General features: G+C 41.8%; 2 protein-coding genes across 2 annotated transcripts; both read left to right on the top strand.

Annotated features, from left to right (window-relative positions):
* The first annotated feature begins 3,619 nt into the window (after window positions 1–3,619).
* Window positions 3,620–5,720, top strand: ccndx (cyclin Dx). The gene is made up of 4 exons (XM_062407177.1): window positions 3,620–3,948; window positions 4,040–4,255; window positions 4,999–5,325; window positions 5,519–5,720. Exons 1-4 carry the CDS (start codon window positions 3,700–3,702, stop codon window positions 5,681–5,683), a joined length of 957 nt encoding a protein of 318 aa, XP_062263161.1. The 5' UTR covers window positions 3,620–3,699; the 3' UTR covers window positions 5,684–5,720.
* Window positions 5,721–6,386: 666 nt separating this feature from the next.
* Window positions 6,387–12,759, top strand: nucb1 (nucleobindin 1). Its single transcript, XM_062408549.1, has 13 exons — window positions 6,387–6,486; window positions 7,747–7,870; window positions 7,978–8,085; window positions 8,217–8,349; window positions 8,946–9,049; window positions 9,621–9,806; window positions 9,925–10,015; window positions 10,108–10,166; window positions 10,415–10,507; window positions 10,607–10,696; window positions 11,034–11,204; window positions 12,138–12,255; window positions 12,358–12,759. Exons 2-13 carry the CDS (start codon window positions 7,751–7,753, stop codon window positions 12,441–12,443), a joined length of 1,359 nt encoding a protein of 452 aa, XP_062264533.1. The 5' UTR covers window positions 6,387–6,486; window positions 7,747–7,750; the 3' UTR covers window positions 12,444–12,759.
* The last annotated feature ends 346 nt before the right edge of the window (window positions 12,760–13,105 follow it).

Below are 13,105 nucleotides of genomic sequence, written 5' to 3' on the forward strand. Positions count from 1 at the left end.
TCCTCTCAAAGCCTGCTTTATAGGCGAAGGCCTTGTCGACAGCTTTAAACCCCATTTTCTCACTAACACCACAATCGACCAAGTGCTGGAGGATTATGGTCTGTTCATGTTGTCATTATGCTGAGTGTCTTAGGAAAGCTGTTATCTGCGGTAGATGATGTGGCTGCACAATCTACTCTTTGACTTTCCTATTCCGCTGTGTATTTGAATGATAATTCCACTGCTTTCAGTATGAATCAGTCAGTTCTACTCCCTTATCTTTGTGCTATATTTTATTTATCATATTCTATCTTACATTTTTCTCTTCTTTATTTCTTATATCTTTCTGGAATCAGATTTTCTCGACTGTACTACATAATCCAATCAATAATTTGCCTTCCATTCAAATCGGACTTGTTTTTAAAAGTGCCTTTCATGGAAAAGTTGCAATACAAGGTATTAACAATACAGTGAGAAAATGAATAGTACTGAATAATATTATAATACTTATAATAAGTAAAACTAGAATCAAATAAAGCAGGTAGATGAGATAGAGAGAATGTTAAAATGAAACTGTTAGTGGACTAAAGTTAGTCGGAAGTACTTAAAAACTTGGGTTTTGCAAAGTCATCTATAGATAAAATAAATTATTATTTATTTTTTATTATTTAAGTCATACCCCTCTTTTAGGCTTATATGGGGTGAATTGATTTTGTGCTGCCCTTGTCCTTTTGGTCACAGTAACAACAAAATCTGTGCACAGGGGAAATATCTCCCCAAGATTTAAACAAGAGAATGAAGACATGCAATCATAATAATGTCATCAGATCATAACTTGTAGATCAAACCTAACTGTGCTTTATTTATAAGCAGCTGTATGATTCAGACCCTGTGTCCATGTCACAGTGTACATGCTGCTGTAGTGGAGACCATGCAGTCGTTGTATTTCTCCTTCTTGAAACGTGAAACTTTTTTCACAACACATATCCCTTATATCTTTACCCCTGTATAGCACCACCAACAGCTATTACTGTGAACAGTTTACTGAAGTACTGTTCTGAGTTCAGATACCTATATTCTAATACATTTTTTAGGTTTTAGTCCTTTATAGTTTATAAAACATGATGCTTGGATTGAACTTCCAATTTGAAGCTCCACTTCAACTAAATGCATGTACAACAGCAATAATAATCCAGTATATAATACACAGACAATTTTTTTTAGGGGTTATTTAATTTCCACTCAGTTCTTTAATAATTTATGATTTTCATAGATTTTCATAAAAGTCAAGTATTTTATGTTGTAGTGTTAAAGGATCTGAGAACTTCCTCGATCACAGGATATGTGATGAAATATGAAAGACAAAGTCTAATAAAATAATTATATTTGAAGTAAATACAAAATCTCATCAGGTTTAAATTGTTTTTGTGCTGCACATGTAGTTGTGAAGTTTGTGGAACTGGTCGTCTGCTCCGCGTTGAATGGAGCATGAATAATTGATGCTGAGCTGAAATCATGGTGTCATTGTGGTCGTCCATTTAACTCCCATTTGAAACGTGAGCTGCCATTGAAACCTCTAATGTGTGAACAGCCACCTGTAATGACTGCATCAAATACAATCTGTATTCTCCACTGGTGAGAGCGACCCCACTGTGACCATCAGAGGAGTCCCCGGGGAGCGTGTGAAAAGTGTGTCTACCCCATGAATGTGTGAAACGTGTGTGTGTGTGTGTGTGTGTGTGTGTGTGATGCACTAGCAGCAGGCAGAAGGCCAGGGGGCTGTTGTCTGACACTGATTTGTAAAGGGAGACAATACGGCTCATTGACCTGCTCCGGCTCCACTGTCTGTTGCACATACCTCGCCTGCCCAGCCCTCCCCAGTGGCTTCACTGCTCTTTAAACATGAGCAGCAGATTGCCACAGGCGCAGGGAGGGGAGGCCGACGGGACACAGGTTGCTTTGACAATGAGACTCCAGAGAGTAAAGAGAGGGATGAGGCCTGGAGAAAATAGAAAATATAACAAGTACTTTTCAGGAGTTGTTCAAAGACAACAGGATTTGCTTGTGTTTCTCCTCCACGTGGTGACTTGATGACAGGCCAACATTTATTTAACTCATTTTGGGGCGAAAACTCTTTAAAATTGTTTCATACTCGTAATACATCCTTGTTTCACTTGAACATTTGTAATAAGACATTATCATGTCCCTGCTCTACTTACGAATAAACATGTATCTCACAAAAAATGTGACATGTGAAATTTGGTGAAGATTGGATCATTTATGCCTGAACTAAAACTTTCATCGTGATAGATGGAAATTCACCATGCCACCAAAGACAATTTTAACAATGAGTCATCATCAAACGCCTTAAGACTTTCCTGATCAAATTTGAAGTGGATGTGATACCACAGCTTTGAGAAATAAAAAATAACATAATGTCAAACATACTGTTACCTGTTGCCAATAGGTGGCGCTATGACTTTAATTGGATATATCCAAGTCTGTTTGCACTTGTTCATTGATGGCAAACTGAAGAGAAATGTTACAACTATAGTTAAATCTCATATCATTTAACCTGTGAATTAAATTCCTGATTGGTCGATTCATTGCATTTATTTGCATCCAGAACTTTCCCATGTTGTTTTAAAGTTCTGTCATTTTGGAAAGAAAGGTGTGCCATTTAAAAAAAATAAGAGCCTTGAGTTTTGTCCCAAAAAATAATCAAAAAAACAAAGATACTTTATACAAATGTAAAAGGAAAGAAAGAAAAGTTCATATTTGAGATGATGAAACCAGAACATCTGGACCATTCGCTCGTGAAAAATGTTTCAATATCTAAACTACATGTAAATAATTATGTTACTCACCATTCCAGCTGCATTGCTCTTCACAGATTGACAGTTTAATTTTGTTGATCTGGCCTTAAGGTTGTCTCACAAGATTAAAAAAAAGAAGAAATTCTTTCATATTGGCATGAAAATCTATATTTTATTTATTTATATAACTTTTTAACTTTAACCTGTGGTCCAGTGTTAGAAGATGAGAATAATCCCTGTTATCTACCAGCAGCTATGGTTTAACATCCATCCATGTGTTTGACATATTTCCTGCCCTCCGCACGTTGTAAACAAACACCCTCATCCTTTTGTCATCCATTCCCATTGTCAGAGTGTGGAGGTGACCTTTTCTCTCCTCTCGCTCTCTCTCTCTCTGCCTCTCACCCCTCGTAGCCTTTTCTTTTCCTCCCTTCTCTCTTTCACTGTCGAGGACAAGCTGTTGCTCTGTCCCCTGCGGGCCACTCCCTCTCTTGTCTGCTCCCCTCTCCTCCTCCCCTGCCTCCCTCTCTCCCCTCACTCTCCTCCTTTCCCCCTCTCCCCACCTGTTGGAGCAATTGTTGCACAGACCATATTGTGGTCCTCTTATTATTTTATGTCACTCATGAGGGTCCCCACCCCTCTCTGCCTCGGACTTTCTGCCACTCCCCCTCCCTCTCTCTCCCGGCTGGGTATAAAACTCAGAGGACTCAGCTGGGGGCTGATATTCTGCACAGCACCACAGGACACCAGAGTCCAGGTTTCAAGAAGGGGAAAAAATATCTGCAGGGATTTCTACACGACCCCTTACCTGCACAGCAGCTCAGGTGGCAGAAGGACAGTATCTGCTGTTTTTCATTCCCAGTTGGACATAATAGGTTCATATTTTACCCATCAGGCTGTGCAGATGGAAAGGGGCATGTCTGTGTCTCTGTGGTGCGAAGAGGTCGAGGATGACCAGAGTCAGGTGCAGGGCCAGGGCCCCAACAGAGGCTCGTCTCAGCTGCGAGCCGCCTGGGACCCCACAGTGTCGGGGCACCGTGTGATCCTCAGGCTGCTTCACGTGGAGGAGAGGTACATGCCCTCCATGCTCTACATCACCCTCATCCAGAGGGATCCAGAACGCAGGGAGGAGCTCGCCAAGTGGGCCATGGAGGTATGAAACTCTTGATTCTGCCTCATGTTCTTGGAGGAGTTGTGTCATCGCAGCAGCTGTGACACCGGTGTCCTCTGTCTTTTCTCTGCAGGTGTGCTGTGAGATCGGTTCTGATGAGACAGTGTTTCCTCTGTCTGTCTCTCTGATGGACCGCTTCCTGTCTGCCACTCTGTCTGTGCCAGTCTCACCGTACTGCCTGGCCGCCGGCTGCATCCTCATCGCATCCAAACTCACAGAGTGCGACAACATCACTGCAGACACTCTGTGTGCCGCAGCCGATTACAGCTTCCTGCCCTCGACCCTGCGGGTGAGTCCATCACTTGGTCACTGTAGAGGCTGGAGTGAAAGAGTCCAGTGAAGATGACAACTCTGGTTAATTTCCAACTGAGGGCCCCGGATACCATCACTAATTTACATCAAACTGCAGTGTAAACGTTCATTTTAAACAATAAAAATCTAGTTTTATACCTTTTATGGTACTTAAGCTTTATAAGAAAACATTTATGTAGCTATATCATAGTATAAGATGGACAAATATAAGTGAAATTGTAAGGAAACAAAAAATTACCAAGTATCTCATGAACTAAAAATACCAGTCAACCGCCAACTGGATGTCAGCTTGTCTAAAACTTTAAGTATATAATCAACAAACTTCCATTTTTTATTTTCTTATTAATCTGATCAACTGTAGAATCTATTCTCTTACCTGCGGAAATAAAACATAGATGCCAATCATCAGTTCCAGTCATAAGATGCATATGAACATCGTATTAAGGGATTACCTTACTATAAGGGATTAATCAGTCGATTGTTTTGTCTATGAAATTCAAGGGGGCCTCTTGTTTTTCAGATAAAAAGTCATAAGAGTTCTGTTCACTTGGATAAATGATGAGAGGCAGCAGCGAATCTTCACCTCTGAGAAGCTGCCCAGATCTGATCACTGATCTTAAATGCAGCCTTACAATTTAAGCTCATGTTTTTATGACTAACTCCATGTTTTACCACACCACAACTTTTCTAATTCCTAAAACCACCTGTTCCCTCCATCAGGAAATGGAGCGAGTCATCCTGGCCACTCTGCGGTGGGACACAGCAGCGGTGACCCCTCAAGACTTCCTCCCACATTTCCTGGCCTCAGTGGAGCAGAGAGGCGATGGGGACGGCGCTGAGTCTTCGGAGGAGCGGTTGTCCACCCTGCGGCGGCACAGTGACACACTGGCGGCCATGTGTGTCTGTGACTCCCGGTTCCTGGGAGCACCTCCATCACTTGTTGCTGCAGCATCCCTCAACTGTGCACTGCGAGGCCTGGGCAACCAGGGGCCCTCTCAGCTGGCTCACATGAGTGAAGAGCTGGCAGAGCTGTGCCAGACTGAGCTGGTAAGGAAAGACCTGTTCATTTCAGTTGAATTTGATTTAAATTAGGTTTCCTTATTATTCAATTTTTTCAGGGAATTGGATTTGCAAAAACAACCTGTCTAAAGCAACTACACACCAATCTTGTCATGTCAAATGCATGAAGAGTCTTTCATCTCTGACTAAATCCACTCACTTTCTCTGTCTTGCTTCACAGGCAGTGCTGCAGTGCTACAGTGACATGATAGAGTACGGCCTCCGCCAGCGGCTGAGGAGTGGGCTTCAGCAGGGCCCCACAGAGAAAGAGACGGAGGTGGAGGAGGAGGTGGAGGAGGATGAGCGGGCCGGGACACCCACTGACATGAGAGAGATTGATTTCTAAACACTGAATCGGCTGATGCAGCGCATGTGTAAATCAATATAAACCATTTAAGTTCATCAGTCAAACTGATATAAATTGAAAATGACCCCAAAATGCTCAGACATGGTTATATATATATATATATATATATATACATTTAGAAATAATGATTATTATTGCGTGACTGTTAATTTATTTAATTTTTTTTAACTGTATTTATTTGTGAACACTTTTTGCAAGTAGGTTTTTTCCATGTGCCATATTTAATTATTATCTATTTCTATTAATTTTATTGTAAGCTTAGATGTCATTTTGATGCATTCATATTTATATATTTAATTTATCATCACGTGCAATTGTTGACTCTATTTATGTTAATTTATTTCACTATGCCATGACTTTGTGTTTATGTACTGAATTAAATATACAGCAAATCTATTTTTCAAACAATTAAAAACGTTTGTACATAAATTGTGTCGATGTTATGTTTACCACGGGGACAATGATGCCTTCAGGTACATTTTGTACGTTTTAGGTAGGATTTTGAAATTCACAAAAGCCATGTTTTTTAACTTAGAAATCTTTGATATGGCATTTTAACAATTAAAATATCAAAAATATAAAAATCCTCGGTACATAAACTAATAATAATTTGGCAAATTCCTTAATCTGCTGGCATTACTTAAATGTCATTATTCGTGGGGTTTCGTATTTCCAACCGTCCCTGAAAGCAGCAAAGCGCCGCTGCTTCATGACGTAAATTTTCTCCGACTCAAGTAGAAATCGCGATTTGATCGTTTGATCTGAAAAGAACAACATCAGCGGTAAGACACGAGTTTTTAAAGACGTTTCTCTGTTAGAACTCATTTAAATTACTGGTTTGACGTCAGTTGAGTTTAAAAATGTGCAGGAAATCGTGACGTATAAGCGGAGGAAGAATTCTGCCTGATATTTCCCATAGCTAAAAGCTGCGTTGATGGAGAAGTAGCTCTTGTAACACCTTTAAATTACGTTAAAAGAACGAATAGTGTATAAAATCCAACGTCAACGCACACCCACCACGTGTTTCATCTCACGTGTGTGTTACAGCCACAGAAATATCCGTGTCTGTCTTGAATCCCTATCACTAACCTCCCCTCCGCATCCATGTTTCCTCTTTTAAGCTAGCTGGCTAACTAGCTACAAACACGAAGAACGTCATCAAAATATGTTTTCTGTTTTACAGTCAGTTTAGTGACACTTCCGGTGTCCTTTACGAAATCTATCCTCCTATTTCCCTCGCTGATATGAGATCTTCCTGCTCCAAACTGATCTGTACGCGAGTTTCCATTTTGGAAATGTATGATTATAAACATCTCCAAGTGTTGAATAAACTCATGACTAGATCATGTTTTACTTTTGACCTTTTATATCTCTTTGAAGTCTCCTGCTGAATTCGGCATATAATGTGCACACGAGCCACCAACCATTTACACCAAATGTGATTGGTTATACCTATCTGGCTGTTATCACAGGCTATGATGACGTAGAGTTATTCAGGATGTGATGTTTTGTGTCTGTATCTGGGTGTCTGACGTGTTCCTTGAACTTGTGACTGTAGATAACTATTGAGTAAATACTGTTTGAAGTTCCTGTTATTCAAATAATATAAATATAGTGAAAGTTTGACACTGATGATAGATTTACTCACTCAAGTTTATTTCTGATTGAAATTGTTTGCGGCACAGTTTAGTTATTAGCACTGTTGTCACAGCAAGAAGGTTTCCAGTTCAAATCCGGGTTTGGCCGAGGTCTTTCTGTGTGGAGTCTGCAAGTTCTCTTTGTGTCTGTGTGGGTTTTCCTCCCACAGACGCACACATGCAGTTTGTAGTCAGATTGATCAGAGACTCTAAGTTAACTTTTGATGTGAATGGTTCTTTGTATCTGTATGTTGCCCTGCATTAAAACTCACAAGTGAAGGATCCCTGCAGAAATGGAGAGGTGTATTGAAAGGATGTCCTGCAGGTGAACTGACAACTGACCAGAGATCCATCTTGTCCAGGTTTATCACTTGTACACCTCTGTTGTTGTTGTTTGATTTAAAGGAGGATGAACCTAAATCCTGGCTGGCTGTTGCTTCTCTCCATCGCTGCCGGGGTCTGGTCGGTGCCTATTGATCGCAATGGAGGCATCCAAGAAGTTAAAGAGGAAGTACCGGAGGAGAATGCTGTATGGTTCCCTTTCTTCTTCTTTTCTTTCACCGTTTCACGTATGAGCTCGAGCTGAGAGTCTTTTTGGCGTTAAATTAATCCTTCCATTACAACACACTGTTGCAGGACACAGGCCTGTACTACGACAGGTATCTCAGAGAGGTGATCGAGGTTTTGGAGACTGACCCTCACTTCAGAGAAAAACTGCAGACAGCCAACACAGAGGACATCAAGGTTAGGATCCATCGCTTACCATTTCTCTCTCTTCTCCTCCTCACCCACAAAGCTGCCCCTGTTCACTTTGACTTGCACCAAGGGGATCTAACATTTGATTTGTTTTCTCTCCCACGTGTGTTCTCTGCCAGAATGGCCGCCTCAGCAAAGAGCTGGACCTGGTCGGTCACCATGTCAGGACTCGGCTGGATGAGCTGAAGCGGCAGGAGGTGTCTCGGCTCAGGATGCTGCTGAAGGCCAAACTGGACAGCACCAACACACAGAGTGAGTGGACTCATTTTCCTTTGAACGGCCGAGGGGAGTGTGTTTGCAGATTCTATCAGATTTCTATGTAATCTATGACCCCTGTTTAAAAATATGGTTATTACACAATACAGATTTTTGTAAAGCAGTATCTTTTATTAGCAACTTAGCTTTTTCCTACGTTATATGTGGTTTACTTTATCAAATGTAAAGTCTTGACAAATACCACAGCTTATAATGCATGTCAAATCAAAAAGACATCACATGGAGAAAAAAAACCTCTTTCCATTTGGGAAAAAGTAACATGCAAATGTTTGTACTTTACTTAATGAATAACAAAAATAAATTAAAGTTTGCCTTGGGTGAGTTTTTGGTCCAACTTTTAATCGCCAGTGAAAAGAAAAAACAAACAATACTTTAGAACATGCAGAAATCAGGCAGCTGCTGCTTCACTTTCAGTAAAAGCTTACAGATGTGCAGTGCTGTCATCTTTGATTCATCTGCAAAGATGCAGATGCAAAGAGCTGATATTTTAACATTTGAAAAATAAATGCACAAAGTCATGTTTGTCAGAAGTCAAACATGTGTTTGGTAATTCTTGTATTTTTTCCATGCAGGCCTCCAGATGGACCACGCCTCCCTGTTGAAGCAGTTTGAACATCTGGATCCACACAATCAAAACACGTTTGAGGCGAAAGACCTTGAGCTGCTGATCTCGACGGTAAGACTCAGCTGTGATGAGGGATTCTAGTTTCCCTCACTGCTTTCAGACATGCACCGAGGTCCATTCCTGATGTTTTCCGGAATGTTTTTATGACGGCCCCCTTGTAAAATGTCTGAGAGAGCCCATGTAAAAATACAGCAGGAATATATCTGCAAAAGTCACAGTGAGCAAGTGGCCGTGTTGATTACGTTTCTAACCTGACAGACACAATGGAAGAATAGCAATATCTCAGGATGACAAAGAGAACCATGTAAAAACGAAGATGTCATATTGGAAAGACAATGAGATCCAAGAGCTTTTTTCGATAAGGGCTGATGCCAGTGTTGATGTGCAGTAAACAAAAACTCTGAGCTTTCCGCTGTGGAATGACATTCTCTACCCAAGCTCCACCCCTCACCTGAATGTCCCAGACTATTTCTTGATGTGAACGTGTCTGACCCGTAGAGAAGTGATAATTTCCCCCACATTCTTTCAGAATCGCTCTAGTCAGAATCCAGGGGGCCAAAAACAATGACAGGTGTGTTTCTGCCTTTTTAGCTTTTTGTTTACGCGTGTCTCCTTCGTTCAGGCCACCAAGGACCTGGAGAACTACGACGCCGAGAGACACGAGGAGTTCAAACGCTACGAGATGCTGAAGGAGCACGAGAGGAGAGAGTACCTGAAGGGCCTGGACCTGGAGAAGAGGGAGAAAGAGGAGAAGAGACTGCAAGAGCTGCAGGACAAACACCGGCAGCACCCTAAAGTTAACGCTCCGGTGGGCAACGGATGGATCCGTGTTTATAATCAGTGGAAACGGGTGGCGTTAAGTGAATTTTTTTTTTAGTTTTTTTTAACATGCGTGTCCTGTTTCTGCTGCGTCTTGTCACATTCAGGGTAGTGTTGCTCAGTTGCGGGAAGTTTGGAAGGAGACAGATGGCCTGGATCCACAAGAGTTCAACCCTAAAACCTTCTTCAAACTGCATGGTGGGTAACAACACCTCCTTTTTAACCCCAGTTCTTTTTCATTCCCACAAGGTTGATTTGAAACAGTTCCCATGATCCTCTGCCCTGTTTAGATACAAACGAAGATGGGGTTTTAGACGAGCAGGAACTGGAGGCTCTCTTCACGAAGGAGGTAAAAGCCCTGCAGTTCATTACAGCTCCTTTCACTTCAGTTTTGTTCTAGGGTTTTACTTGTTCAGTTTCCAGATGGAAAACGCATTTAAATCAGACAACAGAATATGACAAGTGGATGATCATCAGCTTGATAATACAGCTGTTTATGTCGGCGTTTTAGGAAAATACAAAGTTTTTAAACCTGACAGGTGTGGTATGCACCAGCATCCTCACGGCAGCTAACATCTGTTCATCTCCCTCCTCCAGCTGGAGAAGGTCTACGATCCAAAGAATGAGGAGGATGATATGATGGAGATGGAGGAAGAAAGGCTCAGGATGAGGGAGCACGTCATGAAGAATGTGAGTCTTAATTTGCTTTCATCTCTCCATCACATCCCATTAACTGTTCTCTCTGCTTTGCTTTGACTGAGACATCGACCTTGTTTCTGCGTTTTAAAGGTCGATACAAACAAGGACCGGCTCGTCAGCGTGGAGGAGTTCCTGAAATCCACAGAGAAGAGGGACTTTCATAACCCCAGAGAGTGGGAGGTAAAGAGCCCAGAGCCTGCCTGTTGGGCAGGGATGTGGTCTGGTTATTAGACCGCCTGTGGTTCATGTCCTAGGACAAGCTGGGAAAATGCGGTTGGTGAAATTAAATGGGTCAAGCAGCTCTTTGTTTAACGTTTGGTGGAATTAGGATGTAAACACATCAGGACTGGATTCTTGACAGGCTGTATTCATAAATTAGCCTTAAATCTGCTTTATATCAACAATAATACCAGGCTATTGTTGCTGACATACTTTCTATGTGAAGCATTAGAATATTTCCCTCACTGCTCCCTCTGTAATACCATCACTTCTGTGTGTTCGCCTGACGTCTCTCCAGACTCTGGACACGAAGCCGGCGTACACGGAAGAAGAGCTCCAGCGCTTTGAGGCTGAGCTCAGAGACAAAGAAGAAGAGCTGAAGAGGAGGGCGGAGACGCTGCGGCAGGAGCAGGACCTGCTGAATGAAAGAGGCAAAGCCCTGGAGGCTCAGAAGAAAGAGTACCAGCAGGTAACTGTCGCTCCGCCTCCCAAACCTTAGACTGTAAATCAAAATGGACGCAGAAAGTGAAGCCAATGCGAAAAAAGGCCTGAAGCATGTATTCTCTTGACTGACCAGAAGCAACTCTATATTTTCAAAAGAAGTGGTTGTCAATCTCTAGTTTCATCGTCCAATGGGTGTAGGTCACAGCTGTAGGTGGGTGTGCACTGCCCTCAAGCCCCCATTCAGGCTCCATCCCCTGTTCTACAAAATATGATTACTTCTTTAACTTTTTTGTAAAAAAATAAGATAGCGCTCGACAAAATGCCAAACTCGAGGATTCAAAACGGCAGCTTAAAAACCAATGGGTGACCTCACGTTGGTTTCACACATCCAAGGTGATCATACCATCTGAGACACTGGGGGGACAATTATATCACATTGATGGTCTGATACTGACACCAGCATCGGAAATGTCTCTTGATCTTTAAAGTTTCACACAGATTAAACTGCAAATGTCTTTACACGGAGAATCCCCTTTTCTCCGCTGCTCCAAACCATTAGTTACGAAGCACTGTTTTTCGAGCAGAGAAGAAGGGGTTTCTGGTCGTGCAGCGTTAGCCAGAGCAAGATTACAAAGTCAGCAGTTTGACTATATTTAACACAGGAAAGTCCCAAAGGTAAAACAGTGTCGTGCACAAGTAGGGAAGACTTCAGTTTCGAGGGGTGGAGAAAGTGATGCCACTTAAAACCCCAACAACAACTATAGCAGTCTTCACTTCTATACAGCTGGTAAAATACATTATATAAGTTATTTTTTAAATGCACTGGTATCCGAACTGTACTTGATATTGACTGATACGCAAAGTGCAGGTATTGGGATCTGTATCAGGAAGGGGAAGATGGTATCAGGACATCTCCAGTTCAGAATCATTTTTAGTTTTTTTTGTGTTGTTTCTCAAGGCGGTATTAGAGATGTCCCAGAGACAGAAGGAGCAGCCGGCAGCAGATGGGCAGCCCCCTGCAGGCCCTAATGGAGAACTACAGTTTCAACCACAGGCCCCTAAACCTGAAGTTAACGGTAAAAAATGAAGGACAAGTGAAACATGTGGCAACGTGTTGTCACTGTGGATTTGTGTCAAAACAGTTTTCAGTCTGTTAATATTCTTCTGCTCTTTTACAGAGAATAAAGCTCCAGCTGAGCAAGAAGTTCAAGTCCAGAACAATCTGCCTGCAGAGCCTCCACAGAATCTGCCTCTAGAAACTTAACGCAGCACGCTCTGACACACACACACACACGCACACGCACACTCTAATTTGCACTGACACTGATATCCAGATGGGTTCTACAAACTGAGTAACGTGAGTAGTATGTGTGAATTCAGGCGGACTGGACTCGTGAATCATGACGTATCGTACTGTGTGTTCATGTCTGTGGTCTATGTTAAATTAAAGCTCTCGAAACAACAGATAACAACTGCATATGTATTTTCAGAAATCTCCAGTTTCAGTGAAGTTTTCATTCGTGCAGAGTGTTCAGTGTAAAACAGTAACATCTTCAAATAAAGTGTTAATTTAAAACCTATTAACCGGACTCTTTGAATTCAGCCGACCTCTCCATTATATCCACTTAACAGCTGAGCAGCTTACACCTTTCACATTCTATGTCTCTGACCTCCACCAAGAAGCTGATGTTATCACTCCTGTTTGTAAGTTAGTCAGCATCACTTGCATATCAGCATGTGTCCAGGCGTCTATAATCATCTTTAATCAAATAAACAGATTGTGAAGTGGAGTCTTCTGATATTTTTTGTTTCATTGAAATACTTATTTTAACTCTAGTCAATATAAGAAGTTCATTACATCAGTTAGAATTTTCAAGTATGGTTTTGTTTTCAGAGTAAAAATCCTAACCCGTGTTTTCAGGGTAA

Source organism: Platichthys flesus, chromosome 16 (assembly GCF_949316205.1).
Source record: "Platichthys flesus chromosome 16, fPlaFle2.1, whole genome shotgun sequence".
Lineage (NCBI taxonomy): Eukaryota > Metazoa > Chordata > Actinopteri > Pleuronectiformes > Pleuronectidae > Platichthys > Platichthys flesus.